Source organism: Grammomys surdaster, unplaced genomic scaffold (assembly GCF_004785775.1).
Source record: "Grammomys surdaster isolate TR1022 unplaced genomic scaffold, NIH_TR_1.0 138, whole genome shotgun sequence".
In the NCBI taxonomy this organism is placed as follows: Eukaryota; Metazoa; Chordata; class Mammalia; order Rodentia; family Muridae; genus Grammomys; species Grammomys surdaster.
The window spans coordinates 9,264,229-9,287,343 of record NW_021604596.1 but is presented as its reverse complement, the minus strand read 5'-3'; the positions used below and the strand labels follow the sequence as shown (position 1 = coordinate 9,287,343).

The following is a 23,115-nucleotide window of genomic DNA, read 5'->3' as shown; positions in this document are numbered from 1 at the left end:
CTAAACTAGTACCCAGGAAGCCCCAGTCCTCCCAGCTCTGTCCCCAAAGGCACTGGAGTTGTAGATGTGTATGTGGGCACTGTAGATTTGAACCGAGGTCTGAGACAAGTGCCATTATTACCTGCTAAGTCCCTTCCCTGGCCCAAGTTTACATCAGTAGTAAGACTACTTAAAACCAAGTTGCTGAAGGAGAAATTATTTCAGTCAGGAGTCCTAGGAGTAGAATCATTGGCTTTGCACTGGTCTCAGTACCTTGCACAGGTAGCAATGAAATGTCCGAGTGCTTATTTAAGGGTCTGGCATGCTTCAGAAAAGAAATTGTTTTAGTTGGCCAGGTAGCCAGGCCACCACTGTAATTCTGTGTTAGGGGAGATGGCTCAGTGGGTAGAAGTGCTTGCTTATACAAGTTTGAGGGCCTGGGGGCCACCTCCAGCACCAGTAAAAAAGCTGATGTATGACCTGTGTTTGGGAGACAGTCTCAGTGTTGCCCGGAGTAGTGACACAGTTGTGAATTCTGTCAATCCCCCTGCCTCTGCCTCCTGCATAGCTGGCATTACAGGGCAGCACCAGTGTGCTCCACTCCAATTCTCACCTGGAAGCTGCGAAACTCTTAAAATGCAAAACAAACACTGACATACATTTAAAGTGCCTGTAATTATAGCTCCAGGGGAGGATGCCCTCTTCTGGCCTCTTTGGGCAACTGCACATACTCAGACAACAGATACAAAAATTACAAATTAACTGGGGTAGGACCACATGGAGTACAATGCAAGAGCCATATGACTCTCATCAGCATCAGTGTGCCAACTCTGGAGCTGGAGGACAGTAGCTTCCATAGTTACTCTCCCAGAGCCCAGTTTAGGACAAGTAATGGCTGTTGGGGGCCAGGGAGAGGCTGGCTCCTCTGGGGGACATGACCTAACTCTCCGGCCTGTTTTTCTCATGTTACCTCAGCTCTGAAGAAATGGAAGAGGAGTTAGTTAAGCACTAATCACCCCCAGAGTTCTGCCTAGGCTGCCTTCTTCTATGAGCCACTCCTGTCAACACAGTCAAAGTGCCTGGCCCCTGGGTACTGCCCACAAAGGGCAGTGGTATGGGCACAAGGTTTGTCTTTTGGTGCTGGTGCATCAAAAACACGTGGCTTCTAACAAGCTAAGCTCGTGCTACACCTCTAGCCCCAAGGTAGTTGGTTCTGAGATGCAGAATCCCTGTATTTTGTGCTAAAGGGGGTAACAATGTTATATCCCCAAGCTGCTGTTTAGCAGCGTGGAAAAGCCTACACTGCAATCCCTAAAAGGCTTGCAGATCTGCCTGACCAAAGTTGACTATGTCAAATACATACAAGAAAAAAAATCAAATCTATTTCTTATTCAAAGTATACTCAGGCCATACTTTTTTTTGTATTTATAAAAACAAGACTTTCACAAATATAATTTGTTTTGGAGATCATGTGAGAATGCTCTGGAAAAATAAAGGTGGGGGTGGAGAAGGATGGGTATAGAGTGCTTACAGAGTGTGAGAAACCTCAGCTCCATCTGCAGCACCATGAAAACTGAGTCATGCCGGGCGGTGGTGGCGCATGCCTTTAATCCCAGCACTTGGGAGGCAGAGGCAGGCGGATTTCTGAGTTTGAGGCCAGCCTGGTCTACAGAGTGAGTTCCAGGACAGCCAGGACTACACAGAGAAACCTTGTCTCGAAAAACCAAAAAGGAAAAAAAAAAAAAAAAAACCTGAGTCATTCCAGAAAGAACCTGGGAGGTGGAGCACCAGAAGTTCAAGGGCATCATAAAAGACAGTGACATGGCCACCTGTTTCCTGTGATGCTACATGGAGTCTTTAGGAAAAAGAACAAAGCAGACAGGATGCTACGTAAGATGGTCCCACTGACGGGATACACATGGAGTGAGCGTACAGGACAGGAGGGTCAAGAACAGCATCTGCACTGCAACGGCTCTAAATACCGTGCCTCTTGGAGGTGAAACCGACATCTGTAAAGAGTCTACCAGTGACTACTACTAATGGCATTTAATTTTACTATTTGTTCTACCAGAAAATCATTAAGTGATAAAAAAAAAGTTTTAAAGTTTAAGAAAGAGTTCAAGTATATATTTGAACCACATGAACAAACAAAAAGGCAGCAAATAATAGATGAGTATGCCCGTATATCTAAAATAAAAATGTAATGTTGGTTATATATGTATGTCTATATATGACAAGTGTGCATCAGAAAGCATTCTAAAAGCCTTAAAAACACAGAGAAGCTGGTGTGGTGCACACCCAGGCGGATCTCTGCAAGTTGGAGGCCAGCCTGGTCTACTGTTGGAAGAGTCGGTGGATTAACAGTGAGAGGCTTCAGGAAAACGGGTAGAAGGCCTTTGACCTCAGAGGCATTTTGTCCCCTGGATTGTTCTTAGGGACGATTTCGTGCCTCCTGTGACATTTATATTCAATTCTTAAGACATGTTTAATCTTGTTGGTTGTCAGATCATAGCTAAAGAACCCAAACTGGTCAGTGAATCTGATATGGCCTTCTGTCCTGCTTGCATGCCTTCTCAGACATAATTTATAGTATGTGCCCAGCAACTGTGTTTAAATTGGTCAGTCCTAAGGAAGGGCTGCTTTGTTAATATTTAGTATGTGTTTACTGGCATTTATTTACATGTTTTTCTGAACTGAAATGACCCTCCTTGGAGCATTGCTTTGTTTCATTTACGTATACAACTATACTGAAACTGAAGTAAAGCTGTCTACAGGGTTAGACTGTAGTCCGTCCATCCTTTAAGGTCCTCAAATCCCAGGTCTTGAAAGACACAGACCTGCATGGGTCGGCAAACACTGATGGTTTACAACATGAGTTCCAGGACAACCAGTGCTCCACAGAGAAACCAACCCTGTCTTGAAAAACCAAAAGCAACCAAACCAAACCAACTTGGAGAATACTTTTTGAAAGAATAGACAACAATGAAGAGATCCTTATATCCATAATCATTACAAAAACACGGTTGCCATTCATCTTGGCCCCAGATACACAAGCACTGTGCAGCTGGCACAGCCGCCACCGCCTCAGCGTTGAAATGGTCCGGCTTCTGAAGTACTTAGCTCATTAATGTTCTTTTTCAGTCTTTCACTGTGTTCTATAAGGCACACTTTCATTCATATGAGCACTTACCACGGAAACATCACACAGTCCACAGCTGTCTCCTCGGGTGAGGCCTTTTGTCCTTTCTTTTGAAAGTTAAGTCTCTGCATTTAGGAAACAGTTATGATACACAACACTGCTTGCTCTGAAACCCCAACCAACCTCTTCCCTTGTTCCCAAGGGACTCAGAAGAAGTCCTAATTGAAAAGAACACAAATATAAAAGTTTTTCAGATTACAAAAATTGGTTTATTGCAAAAGAAATTCAAGAATAACCAGTTAAAATTCTTATCTGCATGCTACCCACTACAGCCAGGAAGCATTAAACACTGTTGGACACAACAAGAAAGACTACGTTGAGGCCGTGATTCAAATTCAGCGAGAGGAAGGGTGCTCAAGTCTCCCCCAGTCAGTACAGAGGGTTTGATAAGGTCAGAGAGCATGGTCAGGCACCAGGGGCTGCTGGACATTGAGGTATAACCAGGCACACCATGCCAAGGGAGAAAGGGAGAAGGGAAGACAGCACATCTCACTTTGTGGGGGAGGTTAAGTAGCTGGAAATGTTGGAACAACTTCTTTACTGAGAATATGAGAATATGAGCAATATGAGAGAGAAGTCTCTACTGAAGAGAAACAAGCTCCTAAGAGCTTTTCTATCACGGCCCCGCGACCTCTCACCAGCCCATGCCTACCTGCCCTCCCCCTCCCCACACTAGAGCTAGTCTGCCCACAGAAGATGCGGTCCTTTATTCTGTGGCTTATTGGCAAATGACAGGCACTCGGCACGTCTATCATCTGCCCATTCCCCACACACTGTTGTGGATTATACATCTACTCAATTTTTAATTAGAGTAGAATTTCATCTCTGTTCTAAAGTCAACGCATCCTCCGGGTGCTCATTTCCCCAGACTTAATTCAAGGGTGAATCTTCAACTAGTTTCTAATTAAAAGCCTTAGAGTCGATGGCCTCTAATGACTGACCAAATGAATCATATATAATACACTGATTGCATTTTTTTTGAGCACTCAAAGTACTTCATTCTTGCACTATACTAAATCAAAAGGCCAAAATACTTAGATTTCTATCTTCCTAAGCTGAGGATTTTCATAGTAGCAGCTTTAGCGGGGGTGAGGTGGAGGGGGGATTTGTTGTTGTTTTTTATGAACCCTTGAAAATAAGGGATTCTTCTAGAAGCACTCAAAGACCCTTAAATGAGAGAGGTGCTAGCTGGTGCCACTACAATTCATACCAACTATTACTTCATAGCTTATATGCAGAGTTAATTCATGCTTATTTTGTTCCTTTAAAAAATACTCTTTGGAAACCATTATTACTCCTGGAGACACATACTCTAGTACTCTTTCTTCTTGTAAAAATAAAGCCATAATCACACTCAGCTCTAGCTCTTTGCTAAGTTCAACTACCCCCACACACTTACTAGTCTGATCACTTTACAAGCCAACCTGTGACCTCACAGCATTCTGCATACTACCCAGGGTCCACTCAGCACAGACAGGTGACAATGGTCTTGTAGGTGATACTCAGTCTGTCCTCAAAGGATCTGAGTGTACACCCAAAGCTGAGGCGGAGGCAGAAGGAAGGCCTGCTCTCTAAAGCTTAAAGCTCAGAGACTGCAGGACACAAATCGGTCCAAGGGGAGTTGAGGCCACTGTTGGCTTCTGTCCTCGTCACCACAGTGCACAGAGGGCAAGAGAGCTCCTCTTGGCTTTACCCACAACAAGAGCCCCTTCTACAACACTGCCCTCCCTCCCTCAAACACCTGCAGATTGCCCCAACCAGAATTTAAACTATTTGTGAAACATAAACTACTACTGTGTCTAAATGCGTATGTTCAAGGCTACCATTTAAAAAATAAACTGGAAAGGAAGGAAATGTTTATAAAGATACATTCTGCTATCACACTACCACAGACATTATAAGAGTGTGTACATACGGAGAGGAGATAACCAAGATTTAAATAGGATGTTAAAAAGCCAAGAAATACAGATTCCCCCCACCCCAAAGAACAGTGTTGCCCATCCCAAGCTACAGCTATAAACGTCTTCATTAATTTGCCGACGTTGCACCAAAACCAACCACAGGGGGAAGAAAAAAGGAAAGAAAAACCAACCAAAACACCCACAGAAAATACCCATTCAAACCTAATCTAGAGTATGTGGTAATAATTAATATATTTCTATGGAAACTGTCTCATGCCTCATAAGCTTCTAAGATAAAATTCAGGTCACTATGTGCCTAATGATATTATTACTACAAGAAGAAATGGAAAGTCCATCAGTCTTCAGCATGGGTCTTCTCGATCGTCGGTGAGATCAGACGCAATGCTTCTGGCTTGTTGGACCCAAGGGCCAAAGGCAGCTGAAGAAACTACCTCTTGAACAAATGCTCTGAAGCATTTCAGTTCCCAGTCTGTGTTCAGTGAAAATGATGGGTGAAAAGACCACTGGACAAAAGGAAGAACATCCATTATCCAGCAGGCTATACCCCAGCAATCCCAGAGAATGGTAGTTAACATAGCAAAGTTAACAAAGGGGTTCTGTTTGTGGTTCTGGTTCTTTAGGGCCGGCCATGAAGAGGTCAGCAACGTAAGAGCAGCGACGGGCAGAGAAGAGAGAACAATGATGGAAGATCCCTGCTGGACACTGGTTCATCTGTTTTCTGTGTTAGCCAGAGAATCACCCACTGGCTTATCTGAATCTCAGGTGTGCACATCTTAGACTCTGTGGATCCTTCACAGATCTGGAGAGTGGCTCCCCGCAGCTCTATAACCACGTGAGAAAGCTTTCTTTATCTAGCTTGGTGGCAGCCAACACAGACTCCACGTCCAAGATTTCGGAACTCAGCGCCTCTTGCAGACTGGGCATCAGCTCCTCCCCTTCTATGGTCATTGCATCTCCTTCCAGTGTGCCAAGGTCCACATTTGTCCCAGGGAGGGCTTCCAGGTAATCAGGGAAGCGGCTCTGCTGTGACGGCAGGGTGCTTTGGCTGATGGTGTCTCCTAGTTTCGGGGAGGGATGAACACGTTTTGTGAGAAGCATCAGAGCTGCCTGTGTGAGGACAGAGCTGTGGGCTACAGAAGTACCCAGCGTCTACCTCAGAAAACCACACACAGAGACCACTGGGTAATAACCCCAAGTTACGTCACAGACATATAATATCAATATATAGCCTGGCTGCTTACTGCAAAGTGTTAACTGACAGGCTTCAAAGAACTGAAACTCCCTTGGAATTCTATAAGCAGCAGTGAGAAAAGACAACCATGCCTTCTTTCTTTCTTTCTCCTAAAAATGCATCACCATTTCTACGTCATTTGCATGTCAAGATGGAGTGTCTTTTGTCTTAAATTGTACTCTGGGACACTAACATTAAGCACTGCAGACTCACACATGCAACAGAGGAACAGCATTCCTGAGTCCTTGAAGACATGTGACCTCCCCAGACTTCTTTCTAAATTTCTTGCACTTAACTGCCCAGAGAACTTTTATTTATCCATGATATTAGCACTCCTCCTTGGAGTTTTGCCAGAACTTATGATCAGAGAAACAAATAGGCTTTCTAAGTGCTACAAGGGGGCTAGAGGGGTGAGATATGAGAGTTGGTGAGAGGGGCCAGGATGGGGCTAGACATGAGGTAGGCCCAAGTAGGTGAGTGAACTCAGAGGAAGCAAGGGACAAGTTCTCAAAATTTCGACTTCATGTGTCAGATAAAGACAGGCATGAAAGACTTCTGACACTTGGGAGAAAATGTATCACTGTTCTGTGCTCTAACCAGCCCCAGGGCAGGAAGGTCTTAGCGCCTCAATACTTGTGCAACTATTTCAACTATCAAGTTAGTGGGTTTTACGCTAAGCCTTCTTCCCCAAATATGGCTTCCTAAGCCTGTAACACCTTAAAGAACTCAGTGGAACCCAAAGTATTCAGAGAAATGGGTCACAAAAAATTATTCAAAATTAAGAACACAGATCTTAAACAAGAGACTTTTAATAGGCCCAACAAACATGTTAAAACAAAACAGGCTCAAACAACGGGCATAGTGGCAAATGTCTGAAATCTCAGCACTGTGGAGGCTGAGCAGAAGGGTCACGTGTGTGGGCTTCACAGCAAAATCTCAAAAAGGAAGGAAAACACAGTGTCAGCTTGTGTCTGAACCCCAGTACTCAGGAGCCTCTAAGTTCCAGGCCAGCCTGTGCTAGCTACAGTGTGACCTGTCTAAGAAGGAAGGAGAAGCACAACTAACGGCCACCCTCAGCTGAGAGGGAATCAGTACTCGCCTGTATCCATCTCATCCACACTGTTCAGGAAGTCGTCCGGGGTCCGAGGGATGCTGTAGCTGCTCATGCTGAGGCCGCTGTCTGTGCTCTCGTCTCTAGAGTGATAGGTGCCACTATGAAAATATTGAAAAGACACACAGAAAAATTCAATCAGCTCAGGACAAAAATAAACATGTGTTGTTAAGCATGACCATGATTCTCAGGGGAGCAGTGAACAATCCTTGCCTTATAGTGCCTCTGCAGAGCCCAACAGCCTCTGTCCTGGAATGGGACAGACATAGTGATCCTAACTAAAGTGGCAGCTGCTAAAGACAGAGCTATCTGAAGGTTCTGAGCTTGGTGGCAGGCAACTGAGAGAAAAAAAGTGACAGGTCCCATTAACTACTGAAGCTTGGGGTCGCTCGGCTGAGCGCTCAGACCTGCATTAGGTTCATGCTCCAGCCCTAGCTCCAGAGGCATCAAAGTCAGGCCATGGACAGCTAAGCCCAAATAAAGAGCCAGAACGCCTTTTTGTCAAAATAGTTGAGTCACTGAAGATAAAAGTCCCACAACTAGATCTTCTTGCTTCTGCTGGGGGAGGGGAACACACAAACACCTCAGCACAGCTAAGAGGCCCAAGCTTCAGAAGAAAGGGAGGTAAAGCAGAGAGCTTTCAGGAGACACAGGAGATAACATGCATTTTTACTTAAGGCTGAATGCAAGGTCTCGAGATTGATTCAAGAGCAGCAGAAAGCAGTCTTGAAGCTTCCTGAAGAGAAAGAATACTTTCCTAAGTTATGGCTGGCAACAATAGAGGCTATCAACTTGGAAACTGGAATTCGACTAACACTAAAACAAACCAACAAACCAATAAACCAATAATCCCAACCCCGAGGGCAACAAATGTAGACTGACTCTCTCATATGATGGGACATTTAAAGTGTTTGTTTAAAAAACCAAAAACCCCCACCAGATCCAGCCCAGCAGTACAAATGTTTGATTCCAACCTTCTCTTGAATTAATTGTTCGAAGAATTTCGCCCATCCTCTCCTTATCACTCTCCGTGACACCCGCTGCTTTATGCCAACAAGTTGCAAAATTCAGAAGCTTCATACAAATCCAAGGAACATAAACTCGCCTGAGACCATTGGTATGTAACACAGCCATGTATTTTAGCCCAGGATGCCTGCTAGCTTCTGCCACGAATGGCAGGTACACCGTTTCCACATAGGGACACACAACAGAGTTTGGTAAGCAGGAGTCCCAGAGAAGGCACAGAACACAGAGAAGGCCACTGTGACACAGGGCCTTCTTACTGTTTTCTTGGCTAGGATTGCTCTCCACTGAATCCCAACTGATTAATGCTGGCCCCTCATCCCCCTGAGCATCTAGGACAACCTGACAGGCACCAGAGCAGCTCAGGGGACAAGGGGCTAAGATGTTTAGAAGATATAAACATGTACACCATGGGCCTACACCCCCGAGATGATCCTTAGACTTTAGCACAGAGCTTGTCAAAGGTGTGAAGGGCTGTCATAAATTCCTGCCTACTGCTTCCCTGCTTTTGAGAGCTCTGATTTTATCCTCAGATAAGCCTTCAACCAAACAGGCACTTGAACAGGTCTGGAATTCTTCTGGGGGATTCTGTAGTATGGCCCCTTATCATGCATCTCCAGCTATAGTTTAGAACTACAAGCTTGGGTATATATAGTTGACTTTAGATAAAAAATTTAAATTCTGTACCTTTCTCTCAGTGTATGTGGTAAATATGATTTAAAAACACCCTTTCCTTTGATTTCAGGCAGGGTCTTAAGATGCAGCAGGTTGTCCTGGAACTTGCTACTTGGCAGCTGAACTGGAACTCCTGTGTCAGCCTCCCAAGTGGTGGGATCACAGTGGGAGCTAACACCCCAGGTCAGATTCAAACAGCCTTTCATGGCCTCTGAAAACAAACCTACCATCCAGGCCAACTCTTTGAGTTTGGCTTCTTTTGACAAGATCTCACTACGTAGTCCTGGCTGTCTTCACACTCTGGGCCCTGCTCCTTTGACTCTTCAGTGCTGGGACTGAGGTGTGTCTGGCACACGGACATGATGGAAAACTCAACTGCTCACAATGTTCTAATAGGATCAAATACTTTGTTAACATTAAAACATTTTCTAATTTAACTGCTAAGAATTGAAATAGTTTTCCTAAGCTATATTTTGAGGGGGTAAGGGGCGATTTATTTTTTGAGACAGGGTTCCTCTGAATGTCCTGGAACTCACTCTGTAGACCAGGCCAACTTTGAAGGCAGAGAGCAGCCTGCCCCTGCGTATGCCTCCTGCTGGGATTAAAAGCATGTGCCACTATCACCTAGCTTCCTAAACCAACCAACTTTAACAGGATGTTGTAAATTAGGCATGATGGCTCATCTGTGCAATGCTAGCACCTTAATGGCTGAGGCAGGAGGATTGCTGACCCTTTGAGGCCAGCTTGGGCTAGAGAGAGAGAGAGAGACCCTAACTCATAACAAAATAAAACAAATACCAAACAAATGAAAACAAACAAACAAAGGGAAGGAAAAAGTATGTTGTTTAAAAGCATTTTGAGGAGGTGGGAATCTATCACACAAGAGTATTCTATCTTTCTACAAAGCAAAGTTTGGCAGATGCTTTATAACACAGTAAGGTAGGTTTTAGTTAAATATTAATCATAAATGGTTCAAACCCAAGGACTGTAAACTCATTGTGAAGAACCTGGAACTTATACTGTTTCAAATAATGCCACTAACAACGTTATGTTTTAAATTTTTGGGTGGGGCATAATAACCTCCCATCCTTCACTAACATCCTTACGGGTACGATGCTGTCTGCTTGCTTTACAGAAAGGCATTCACTCTATCCTTCAAGACTAATTTTAAGGGACTTTAGCATAAGAGTGTGTGCAGAAGTGAGCATGCTGGGGGCTTTGACCCAGATCCTTCCACAAGCCTAAACAGTCAGCCCTCTCTTACTGATGCAGCCCGTCACTCCTCAGCTTTGACTGTGCTTGGCCTCTGTGGAGAGATGGTTGACAGCTATGGGTTTGGCCCACACAGATATTCTACACAGCCATAAATCTCAAAGCAGAACAACAAAGCAAGGGTCCTTTCCAGATCCTGGCCAGCATTCTCACCAACCTGTTAAGAAAGGGATCTGAACTATTGGTTGTCATTGTCCTCAATTCCTGAGACATCCCTGGAGAAGACACTGCATTCTGAGTCCCTCCATCCTGCTCCAGTGTGGGCAACTGGCTGCGGAGAGCTAATTCCTTAAACAAACAAACAAATCAGTCTGCTGATTAACAAATTTACTGTTAGATTTAAAAGAGATACAATACCACAAAAGGGTTAAAAAAGAAACAAGGCAAAACATTAACATTTATTTTAATATTCCTAATTAGAATAGCCAAATTCTTCTATGCATTTCAAGTGATTAGAAAGAAAGTAAGCTGCAGACACTAACCTCCAAACATGCATAATTAACTGTTCCGGTTTACTTTTCTTTACTTGTAAAGACCCCCAAATCTTCCCTCAGGACAGTGAGTTTTGTCATTACTTACCGGCTCTGAAGGTTTGGGGCCAGCAGTGAAAGCAGAATGGAAAGAATACGTGTGATTTGTTGTTAGACACTAGCCCCCCAGACCTCTCCTGCTCACACCAAGTGTGATTTGTTGTCAGACACCAGCCCCCAACCCCCACTGCTCATATCAAGTGTGATTTGTTGTCAGACACTAGCCCCCGAGACCTCTCCTGCTCACACCAAGCCTCACCATCTTAGGGACTTCCTTCCAGAACTAAATAGAGCTCTGTTCTCTCCTCTGGGGACGGTGAGTCTGGGATAACATTTCTTCAGGGATCCAACAGTGCTCAACAGAATCCTACCTGGAAATCTGCCACAGGCTGATGGGCCTTGGAGAAAATTTGGACCAGGGTCTCTCACCAGTGCCCTTCCCACCCCACCCTATAAATCATGGACTTGTCTCCTGAGTCGATGTCACCCCTGCTTATGCACAGGCACAGGCCCCTCTCTTCTACTTTTTGGCTGACTTGCAACATGGAGTTTTCTCTAAAGTACGCTACCCCTTACTCTACACAGTATCTCCTCCCTTTAAACTCTGTAAGACTGGGGGAGGGAAGAAAGGAAAGCTTGTGTGCTGTTAGACGGCAATTAAATCAGTACAAAATAAAGGAACACTAGAAACAGGACCATCAGACCGGAGAACCACTCCTGGGTAGACACCAGAGGGGACCGAATTCCTAGAGACACCTGCATATCTATGTTTAATGTTGCTTTACTCACAACAGCCAAGGTTCTAAGGCCCAGCAACAGATGAGTACATAAAGAAATATGCTATGAAATAAGAAAGAGAATCCTTAGAGATGGGGGTGAACATAGTGTGCAAAGCAAGCCGAACTCAAACAACTCATCATATGGCTTCTCCTACTGAAAATCTCAATCAAAAAAGAAGTATACATACTCACAAAGGCATGAAAATGAAAGGCGGGTTGTTTGTGAGGAGACCAACAAGGAGCGACCAAGAGAATGTGTGTGAGGCACACGTGAGGAAAGCACACGATGATAAACATGTACGAGATAGAATACAACCCATCGTTTCATAGTAAATGGTTTACCCAGACCACACACACTATCCTGAAACTCACTCTGTAGATGACGCTGGCCTTGAACTCATGGAGATCTGCCTGCCTCTGCTGGGTTTAAAGGTGTGTGCCACCACTGCCTGGCTAACATGTAATTACTGTGCACTCCTGCACTTTCTCAGAAGTGTGTTGCTTCAGGACACCAGTTCCTGGATGTGAGAGACCTCACCTCTCATTTAACCCTTCATACTCCAAGCTCTTCCTGCTCTAGCCTTTCTCTTTTTTTTTTTTTGTCCCCTCTCTACAAACCCATGACTTATTAAGAGGCCCTGTACTTTTCTAGGCGGGGTGTATGTTTGTGTGTGTAAGTCTGTCTATCTTGCTCAGTGTCTGTCTATATTCTCTACGGGGTCAAGCATGAGTCCACTGCTTTCTCATTTCAACAAGAACACTGAGACTACTATCAGGCCCATCTTAGATGGTCTGGCTGTTCCCACGGCCTCACTGAGGTGAGAAGTGACTGCAGGCGGAGCATTCCTGCAGCTTCTCAAACTACACTTCCCTTCACGTGGCTTCCTGCTAAGACGTCTTTTTTTCTCTCTATTATTTAGGGCTCAAGGAAAGCAACACTTTTCCCATGTCACTCCTACAACGATCCCAGCTGCATTTTGAGATTGGATTTTACAGTCCACGTCTTTAAAACCCTGAGCACATAGCAGGATCATGGTGCTGAGCATACTGTATTAACCTATGTCCGACAGAATGAAGAGACTGTTTTACTGAATAAAACAGTAGCAACATGGAGTAATCCATAGTATTCTGAAACTGAACATGCCCAGGATTCTGTGATGTGCCAGGCAAGTGCTGCCGCCACCCATATTCCAACACCTCAGATGCATTTTATAAAAGAGGCATAGTTCTTTCTGTATGCCTGTTTTTGAATTCTATCCACTCAACAGCAGTATGGTCATAACTGACAAACAGTTAATAGAAATAATTGTAGAGTGTTGAATTTTCATAATATTTTAACAACCTTTTACCTTGGCTCTTCTGAAGAGTGTACTTTTCCAAATTACTGCATGGGTTAAAACTAATAGCAGCCCCCTGTTGGTTGTGGCGAACACTTTTTTAATTCAGCACTTGGCAGAGACAGCCTGGTCTAGAAGAGTGAGGTTCAGGACAGCCGGAGCTACAGAGAAACTGTCTCAAAGCCTCTGTGTTTGTGCTGCTTTGAATTTTGTTGCTCTTTTGCTTTTACTGGTTTTTCTTTTTAATTAATTTATTTTTAGTTCATGTACACTGGTGTCTTGCCTGTATATTTGAGGGCGTAGGACTCTCTAGAACTGAGGTTACAGACAGCTGTGCTCTACCACATGGATACTGGGAAAGCCAGGTTCTGTGTAATTGCAGCCAGTGCTCCTAACTGCTGAGCCCCCACTTCCTGACTCACTGAACAACTCCATTTCTCCCTCCAGCAGACGCCACCGATCCAGCAGTCTAGATTCACAAAGAAAGGCGATTCAGGGATGTGAAGGCAGCTGCTCATTCCTACTCACCCAAGGAGCCTCCAGAAGCTATGATCGAAACCCAGCTACCCTGACCTCCAGAAGATCTATAAAAACAGGTGGCAGTACTCTGGGTGATGGGGCTGGCCATGATTTGCAGGAAACCGGGACCACAAAGACATCCATCGTGCACAGCACACAGATGATAAGCATTATACTCAAAGCAAGGTTATCTGGCTGAATTCCGAAACTTATAGAACAGAACTGATTGAGTGGTACCTTAAATCGTTTTGAGAGTTCAAATTAAGACATCTGCTTCTTGTTCATTCGTTCTTTGCTTTGACTCAGGCGGGTCCATGACTTCTGCTTTTCAGCTCCTGCCCACCCCCACCCCGTGGCTGTCCTAGAACTCACTCTATAGACCAGGCTAGCCTAAAACTCACCTGCCTCTGCCTCTTGAGTACTGGTATTAAAGGTGTGCTCCAGCAGCACCTGACAGGTCCTTGCCTTCTAATTGTACACACAGTCTGTTCTGTGTTCTGGACATAGAACCAGCCCTCTGTTTTCTGCTGCTGCTTGTACTACCTGCCATTCCCTTAACACAGTTTAGTTAAATCAAGTTTTGTGTGAACGAACACACATGGTATGTACTCTTTTACTTAGTGTATACAATAACACACCCCTATGTAGACCTAAGCCAGGTGCGGTGACGGTGCACACTTGTAGTTTCAGTACCTGGAAGGTTGATGCAGAAGGATTTCCAGTCCTAAAGCCAGCCTGGGCTATAAGATCCTTGTTTTTAAGTCAGACACAAATCCTAGAACTAGTCTAAACTCCCTCCTCTCCAACTTCTGACGGCTGCCACTGTATTTATCTTTAATTTTTAAAAGATGACATCATCATTTAATATGGAGTCACAGACCAACTGCCTTCCTTTCTTTCCAGGCTGTACTGAGGATCAAATCCAGTACCTCACACTTGCCGATCATGCACTGTGGGAAATGACACTGAAGGCAGGGGCAGGAAACTCAAGTCCATCCTGGACAGCAGGCAGACCTGTCTTCCTTTGGAATCACCATAGAAAGCTCCCTCTAGATCAGGCTGGGACCACTGAGTTTACTCACAGGGCAGGACTCTAAACATATCCAAGATTAGCTGAGATTTACAGACTCACTGGGAAAAGCTACTGCATGTTTGAATTATTACAGAAGAAAATGTGCTAAAAATACTTATTTGATTTAGAAAAAGTCAAATACTCTAGTAGAAGAACTATTTGACCTCTGACACAGGGCAGAAGCCTGACCTGGGTCTGGCCAAACTTCTTCTGACTTGCTTACTTCCTCATTTTTGAAAGACTTTCAAACTTTTCCAACTACCTTTGGGAAAAGAGAAGTCTGACAAACTTGTATTTTTAGCTCCGGAGTCTAATTTTAGGTACTGTGTTCAAGATGAAATAATCCTAAGCTCCTTGGAGACAGAGCAACTTGCAACATCCAATGCTTTGGGTGAAATCATTCCTGTAGACCATCCAATTATGTTCCAGGCTTAAGTTGTAACAGCTACTCCACACTGACCTAGTTCCAGGACAATGGGTGTGTTTCTGTGCTGAGGACCAAACTGGCGAGAGGCAAACGCTGCTCCAATGAAGCTACATCCCCAGCAACAATGGTTTCGATAGGACAGCCTACAGGGTATCTTTTGAAAAGTCAGCTCTGATTTTATGTTCCTCCTCTTTCAATAGCTGACTAGATACAGCATAAAGTAGGATGCACCCCCAAATCTTCCAATCATGTTCTAAGAGCTGCCTAAAGCCATGTTGAATGCTTTCTATTAAGTATGACTGCCACATGCCATTTCACAAGGTTGTTTACTGAAAGCAAACAACATGCACACAGATTAAGAAACAGAAAACCCTGTAGCAACTTTGTCTCCAAGAAGTGACATCTGACATGGGGGACAAGGGGTGCACATCACGGCACTCACACGCATACAGGTTGATTTATATAGGAAGAGAAGTTGTTTTTAGATTCAATGAATGCCCAAGACAAGATTAAGAAAGAGGTGAGTGGGGAGAAAGCCAGGTGTGCTCCAGCCTGTAATCAGTAGTTCAAGGCCAGGCTGGACCACAGAAAACAAAACAAAAGATTACCAAAAACAAAACAAAAAAGTAAAAGAAAGCCAAGGAGACTGCATTATCTATACAAAAACTCATAGACAAAGTAACCCTCTTACCCCCTCCCCCCATCATTTATGTGGAAAATATTCTACTGCTCTAGCTTCTGACAATTTCTTGAAGCCAACAACAGGTTTAACTTTACTGAATCCTATTAGCTGCATATGCAAATAATAAGCGTAGCCAACCAAGGGCGCAGTCAAGTCAAATTTGTACTGTCCTTGGCAGTACCGAGTTATGCTGCAAAACTTGTGCTTTTGGATACTGCATGGCACACAGGCACAAGCAAGTTGACAATCACCTTTGTGAACTGGAAATCTAAATGTAGGAAATTAAAAGTTAACTCCAAAAATACATGTTCTTATTAACAGTCTGTCTTGGTGCTAGCAGTCTGGACGAACAATTTTTAAAGACAGCTAAGCTGTCATTACTCAAGGTAGGTGTCTTAGCCAGGTGTGATGGTGTAGTGTGTGAGCCAAGGTCAAGGCCAGTCTGTTCTACATAGTGAGTTTGAGACCAACCCTGCTTCAAAAACCAAACCAAGACCAGGGTCTCCTTACTCTCATTTGCAGACTCACCTGTAAGTCACAGAGTTCTTTATTTCTAAAATACACACATTAAGTTGGGCTGTTTCTTACAGATTCCTGTAGTTTGGTCTTTTGTAACTTGGGAGCTAATGAAAAAACCAAACAAGAAAAAACCAGCAAGCTTTTTTATGGCATCATTTCCTCAAAAGACAATTTTAGTTAATAAAACAAAGTAGTAAACTATTAGCCGTGTACAGGATGTAAGGCTAACTACTCTGCAATACCTTTGTCTCACAATGTAGCTATGGTTGGCTTGGCATTCACTATACAGACCAGGCTGGCCCTGAACTTACCAAGATTCAAGGCAAATCAGTTAAATAAATCTAGGATTTATGAAAAATTAGGACTTCCAAGAGAAAAGAGATAATGTTGAAAAAAGTTAAAAGAATTGTAAATTATGATTTCTGATGTCTGTTAACTTGAAAGACAGTTTTGAGTTGGAGAAAGCCAAATTCTTTGCTATTACTAAATTCACAAGAAAGAAATGTCATAGGCAATTGTTTTTACATGGTTCTGGAGAGTGGCTTGATTTTGCTGTGCTTGATTAAAAATATAGGGCAGCCAAGCCTTTTTTCTACCCAGTGTTTCTACCCAGGGTTTCTAGCCAAACCCTCCAACACTATCACTCACTCAATCACAGAGTACCCTCTAAAGCACACTGAGCTGTGCGAGGAACAGGGAGAACTAACATAGCCACAAAACACTGACACTGTCATTTCTATGAAGTTTGAAACTGACTTTTGACCACCTAAATCTGAAAGACATTTCTATGACTGTCTTATTTCGGGTATTTCAGCTATTCTGATAAGGACACTCCTAGGTGAGACCTGCCCTTAGAGCAAACAGAAAGCCCTAACTGGTAGGAAAAAGGGGACCAGCAAGGATCTACCTCATCAGTGAAGAGCAGCTCACCAAATGCAGGGGGAGCTGCTGACCCTGAAGCATAAATAAGCCAGGGAGCCTTTCCAGCAGGAGAGACCCAAGACATTCAGAACTCCATTTTCAGCAGAGAAAGAGGCAAAGTGTGCCCAGAAAGATAATTATTTCCTCCAGTGTGTCTTCCGGAAGATCTGTGACAGAGTTTGAGTGTGCAGGACTGCCTGTTAGAGACCCGATCCACCACAGGCAGTGGCTGCTCACACTCAGCAGAGATGTTCACAATGCTATGGTGCCTTTTGGATTGTAGAAATGAAAATTTAAGTTCTACATGATTTCCCTGAATCCTACAAACCCACTATAATAAATTGTGGTCGCAAGTTCCATATTTAGTTATGAAGTTCTAAAAATGCCTTGAAAGGTCTTTCTTCTGTTGATATGATTCATGCCACATGCCTAAGGTTTTCATTAACCCATAGAGACTTAAGTTCACACATGCTACAGGATCCCCAGAATACCGACATGATTTGTTAGCCTCACTAAAAGTGCTAAAAACATTTTTTTGACTGTAGTTACTTAAAAATGCTGACGGTGCTTGTATACACTTGTAATCCAGTAACTCCAGAGAGATCTTGAAGTCTGCAAGGAGTTCAAGGCAAGCCTGGTCTAAACAGCAAGTTCTAAGACAGCCAGAGCTACACAGCCAAGACCCTGTCTAAGTAAGTAAATAAATAAACCAATGCACAGTCTGGAGCCTGGAGCTGCTGACACCTGCACATGCAATGCCATCATTATGAATGAGACCCGTCTTTCTACTAGAGAAGTGAAAAGCAACAACTATGACGTCTGCACATCTGCGCCCTTCCCATGTCTGCTTAGACTGCCCAGGACTGTGTGGCTGACCTGACTATCTTGTGCCTTGTGGGAAGCCCCCTCACCATCTTCCTGCTGGGTGTGATGCTTTAATCCCAGCACTTGGGAGTCAGAAGCAAGTAGAGTTCTAGGACAGCCAAGGCTACCCAGAGAAACCCTGATAAACGAACACACTCTGCCCTACCCCGGAATCAAACCCTTCCTTGACACTGTGGCATGCTGCTTTTGGAGGCTGAGTGAACTGAGGTAAAGGACAAAGGAAGCCCTCATAAGCCATGTCTCTTTCTGACCCTCTCCTGCCTGTCTTCTTCATGCACTCTCCCTCCCCCGAAAGGCAGGCCAGATTGAGAATTCCTTTTCTCTAAGCAGAGTCAGAGCAAATAAAATCACTCTCCTGCAGCACAAACGCTGAGGTCAGCAGCATTACCTCTCCTCATACTCTTCAGGAAGAAGTCTCTATGTGCCATCCACTGCCCAGAAGGTGAGCTCACCCAACTCTGCTGGGGTCCTCTAGGCGTGTGTCAACACCAGCTCGACTGCTCACTGACTGCTGGGGTCCTCGAGATGTGTGTCAGCACCAGCTCGACTGCTCACTAAACTGCAGTAGCAAACTGTTTTTGCTGGATCTTTGAGCTACCATTTTTGAAGGCTCTTGGGTGATGCAAAATAAATAAATTGGAAATTCTGGCTTTTGTTATAGAAGTAATAGCTACATCCTCTATGGTATATAGATGAATGAGAGAAATGTCACTTTTCTCTCCATATACAATGTCTTAAGGTCATGGAGAGTATATGTAGGATGAGAGTCTACCATCACAGTCAAATATACAGATCGGCAGCTTCATAACCATCAGCCCATATGCTGACAACGAAAACATACAGAGCAAACCATTATATATGTTTTAGAAAGGGTCTCATGTAAGTCCAGGCAAGTCTCAAACTTGCTATGCAGCCAAGGCAGGCCCTGAACTCGCTATCTTCTAGCATTCACCTCCCAAGGGCCAGCCGGGACCATGGGCTTGTACAACATACCCACAAAAACTGGGATTTTAAATCTTTAGCATGTGGTGTAACATTTTCAGAATTTATCTCTCTCAAATATTTTTGATCTCGACTATACAAATCTAAAGCATCTGCTCCAATTAAAACATCTTAAGAAACTGGAGAACAGAACTCAAATAAGCTGCAGCCATTATGAAAGTAACCGAGATGGAGACAACTCCATGTTTTCTCTGCATGGATAGAAGAGCTGGGTTCACCTGTGAGCAGTTCCAGGAGCTAAGAAAGCACCTCAAGATAGACCCCCACCCTAAGGAGGAGACTCTGGAGGCCTTGGCTGATGCATTCAAACTGACAAAAGAACGCATTAGGTACTGGTTCTTCAAGAAGTGGTGCGAGATGATGCTTAAGTGGTAGTCTAAGGCCCACAAGAACTGGAAAATGTACTGTCGCCACTGTATCATCAAGAGGGACCACCAGGCAGAACCCTAAGCAGTCCTCTCAAAATGACCCTAGACTCCCAAAGCTTTGGAAGCCTTGACGAGTCTCACACTCTCTTCCTGGGTACCAAAGCAGAGATGGCATGTCACAGGATTTCTGACTTTTCAACTTCCTTGTTGGGGCAGGGAGCTGTTGGGATTTAGGTCTATGGAAGGTACATTAACAATAAAGCTTGCATTCACAGAAACTAAATAAACAAACAAAAAAACACCTTAAGATTTTACTGTTTACATCTCACAAGTGTGTGTATGCACACACGTGTGGGAATTGAACCCAGAGCCTTGTACACACTGAACACATGGCTGATCACTGACTTGGGCCCCTAGCCAAGCCAGGTGCCAAGGCACACATCTGTAATCTGGACATGGGAGGCCGATGCAGAGGATCCATGAAAGTGCAAGGTTACCCTGGCCTATATATTTGGTGCAATCTTTTCTTCAAAACAATACACAAAGATTGGAAGATGTTTAATATTAATACCTCTGCACTCCTGATGCCTTTACTACGTACGCAAGGATTTTCTATTCAAGTGTGAAATGAAGACCTGAAGGCATCTATATTCTCTAGATTTGGATTTCAGATATGAGCAAGAAGGAGAGTCTCTGCATTGTTTCTGACTTTCAGGACTTATGATCCGAATGAAAATCTAAGGAGTTACCTTCATGTGTTGAGAATCACTGATAGAAACCACTACTTTAGAGAACTACAAGACAAGACTGTCTTTGTAAGATTCAGCGCTACGCAGAGTTTTGCAGCCAGATGTGCACAGTGCCCTTCGACTTGAGAATGATTGTGCTTCGCTCTAGTGTTTGCATTCCCTTACTTGGTGTTTTGGTTAAATGAAGGCATTATGAGATAAAGACAACAGAGTTCAGGCCAGGTGTGGTAGTGGATGTCTTTAATTCCAGGATGTGGAATCAGAGGCAGGCAGATCAGCGGGTTCAAGGCCACCTTAACCCAAAAATTGAAAAAAGAAAGAAAAAAAATACAGTTTCTTTTTTTAGTAAGGATAGTATCTGACTTTATCAACAAGTAATTCCATTGGCCAACCTAACAGCTTGTGCTCCCTCCACTCAGTCCAGAGGAGCTACAGCAAGTGAGGCTGCTGATGTGGCAGCAATCTCAGTACTCTGGAGGTTTAGGCAGGACAGCCACTGAAAAAACTGAAGCCAGCCTGGGTTATAATATAGTGATACCCCCAAAGAAAGAGAGGTGGGCGGGGTGGGGCGGGGCAAGGGAAGGAAAGGGAGAGTAGCTTTTATGACTATTACTGCTCATCTAAGAGAGGCACATGGACTCTCTTTAACGCCCCATTTCTTTGAGTCTTCTAGAGCAGAAACATGCTGGATCCACATTGGTACCTAGACTGCCACTATTCACAGAGCTCAGACAGAGGAGCAGCCATAGCAGTGTTTGGTGCTTGTGTGACCAGTGTGTCACCAAGGAGAGTTGAAACACCAAGTGGTTGAGTGGAGGCAGCTTTGACATTTACAATGCCCTCCTTCAGAAGAGCTACTGAGAATAACGTATTCACTAGGATTTCCAAAAACAGCCTGCAAGTATATAAACTACTTTCTTTGCTATGGCTCAATTTACTGATTCTTTTAAAAGAGAGTGAGAAACAAAAATATATTTTAAACTTCTCTAACAAAAATCATACACATTTGGAGGCTGGCAAAATGACCACTGAGACACACTGCGTATGAAATAGAAAGTTCTGAGAGTCTCAAATGCCACACACCCTGGGAGAATCAGCACGGCCAGACAGTCGTCAGTCCCCTGGAAAAGTAATGCCAAGTGTCTTGGGAGACAGATGACCCAAACATATCCATTCTGGCTCATCTCCAATGAGAACAGGGCCAGGAACACGGTGTCTCTCTTTCCTAATTTAGTTATCTTTTTCCCCAATGCTAAAACATCATATAAGAGCCTACCTGACATTTTGGAGCATTTGCTGTGCTGGGATTGATATTCCGTATTGCCTAAGAGTAAAAAATAAGACGGATAAAAATTATTTTAAGCCACATGGTTTGGCTGTGTAGGCTGACTTATAAATTGTATCCAGACATCTCACCATAGCACAGAATTCCCAAGCTACCCAAGAAACAGCAGGCTAAGAAGGATAGGAGCCAGTGAAGTCACCACAGAATATACTGCCCCTCACAGTCCAGCAGCACTGAGGACAGACAGCAAGACTTGGCGCCAAGACAAAGGCAAATTTAGTAACAGTCAGGTAGGCTCTTTGTTTCTGTGTTAGATGCAGCGGGTAGAAAAAGTTTTCAATGTTTCAGTGATAAGACACAGCTGTGGATGGAAGACGTTCACAGGAAGCCAGAGACCTTAGGATGTACTCAATTTATAGATTGCTAAACAAACAGTTCTAAAATAAAATGCAGTCTACTACATCAGAACAGAGGAGGTCTGACCCTTCAACACTGGACGAGACACAGTAGGCAGCAGAGAAAAAGCAGCACAGGTCACCTCTGAAGAAGGAAGGCCATTCTGCCCAGGACCCACCACCCAAGAACAGCCAGAAAACTTCTTTGGAAGGAAGAATTTTACAAGTAGCAGAACTGGTCCAAGAAACACTAGCTAATTGATGTAACACAGAGTGACAGAGGGGCATCTCTACGTTAAGAATGAGAAGACATTATAAACCAAGTAAGTTTCTTATTCTGTAACAATCTTGATTTTGGCAGCCCACATGCATTATGAAATTGCAACTTGATTGTATGCCCACGAGGTCACAACAGAATGAAGACAATGAACCAGGCTTTACATTTATATGTCTTCTAACTGCCACAACACTGAAAACCTTTCAATCCTACCCGCTCTTAGAGTTTTATATAAGTGGGAAGTACCCTACCTTCTGCACAGTGAGAGACGGAGGGAGAACATGATGCCTGTGTTAGTGTGCTTTTCCCGTGCATCTTTTATACATGTCTTTCAAGACAAGTCTCTCACCGTCTGCTGGCACTAACCTTGCCAGTACACCTGAATCATGAGGGCACATTATGAATGAGCATCAATAGCTTAAGTAGGAATCTGTCTGAGATTTCACGGCTTATGTTAATCTATCTTTAAGGTCAACATTCTAGGAACGGAAATGAAATGTAAAACTAATTTTAAATATTCACAGTCGCTCTGATTTTAGAAAAGGCAATTTAGGAAGTACAGAAACTATTTTGTATTGGCAAACATCTTGGGGAATGAGGATAAAAAAGAAACTTTGTTATTTTACAACCAAAACAAGACTAGAGTCTCTGGAGAAAGGAGATTGTATTTCCTGGGTGCGCTCCTTTTGTACACACTTGACCACTGGTACACACGGTACCATTCAAACAGTTTCTATACAAATTTGAAAAGATTTACTGTTTAGCCAAACCAACTCCCTACTATTGTTAACAGTATCTTAGATACTTGAAATAAGATAAACAAAATAACTGGGTGGGGCTAGGGATTTCCTGAACCCAGGGTCTCATACATGCTAGGCAAATGCTCTTTCACTAGACTACACTTCAGCCCCAAACCTGTCTTGAGATCATTTCTTCTTCTTCTTCAGCCTGATGAC

At 43.8% G+C, this 23,115-nt stretch overlaps 1 protein-coding gene across 2 annotated transcripts in view; it reads right to left on the bottom strand.

Annotated features, from left to right (window-relative positions):
- Positions 1-3,364: 3,364 nt before the first annotated feature.
- Positions 3,365-23,115, bottom strand: part of Yap1 (Yes associated protein 1) — a 75,974-nt gene continuing 56,223 nt past the window's right edge. Inside the window, exons 6-9 of one of the 2 annotated variants that reach the window (XM_028763402.1) lie at positions 21,479-21,526; positions 10,570-10,700; positions 7,431-7,543; positions 3,365-6,158 (exon numbers count right to left, since the gene is read on the bottom strand). In XM_028763402.1, the coding sequence (XP_028619235.1) occupies positions 5,923-6,158; positions 7,431-7,543; positions 10,570-10,700; positions 21,479-21,526 (528 nt within the window). In that variant the 3' untranslated portion in view covers positions 3,365-5,922. The remainder of the gene's footprint in view (positions 6,159-7,430; positions 7,544-10,569; positions 10,701-21,478; positions 21,527-23,115) is intronic. The other variant, XM_028763403.1, reaches the window with a different exon arrangement.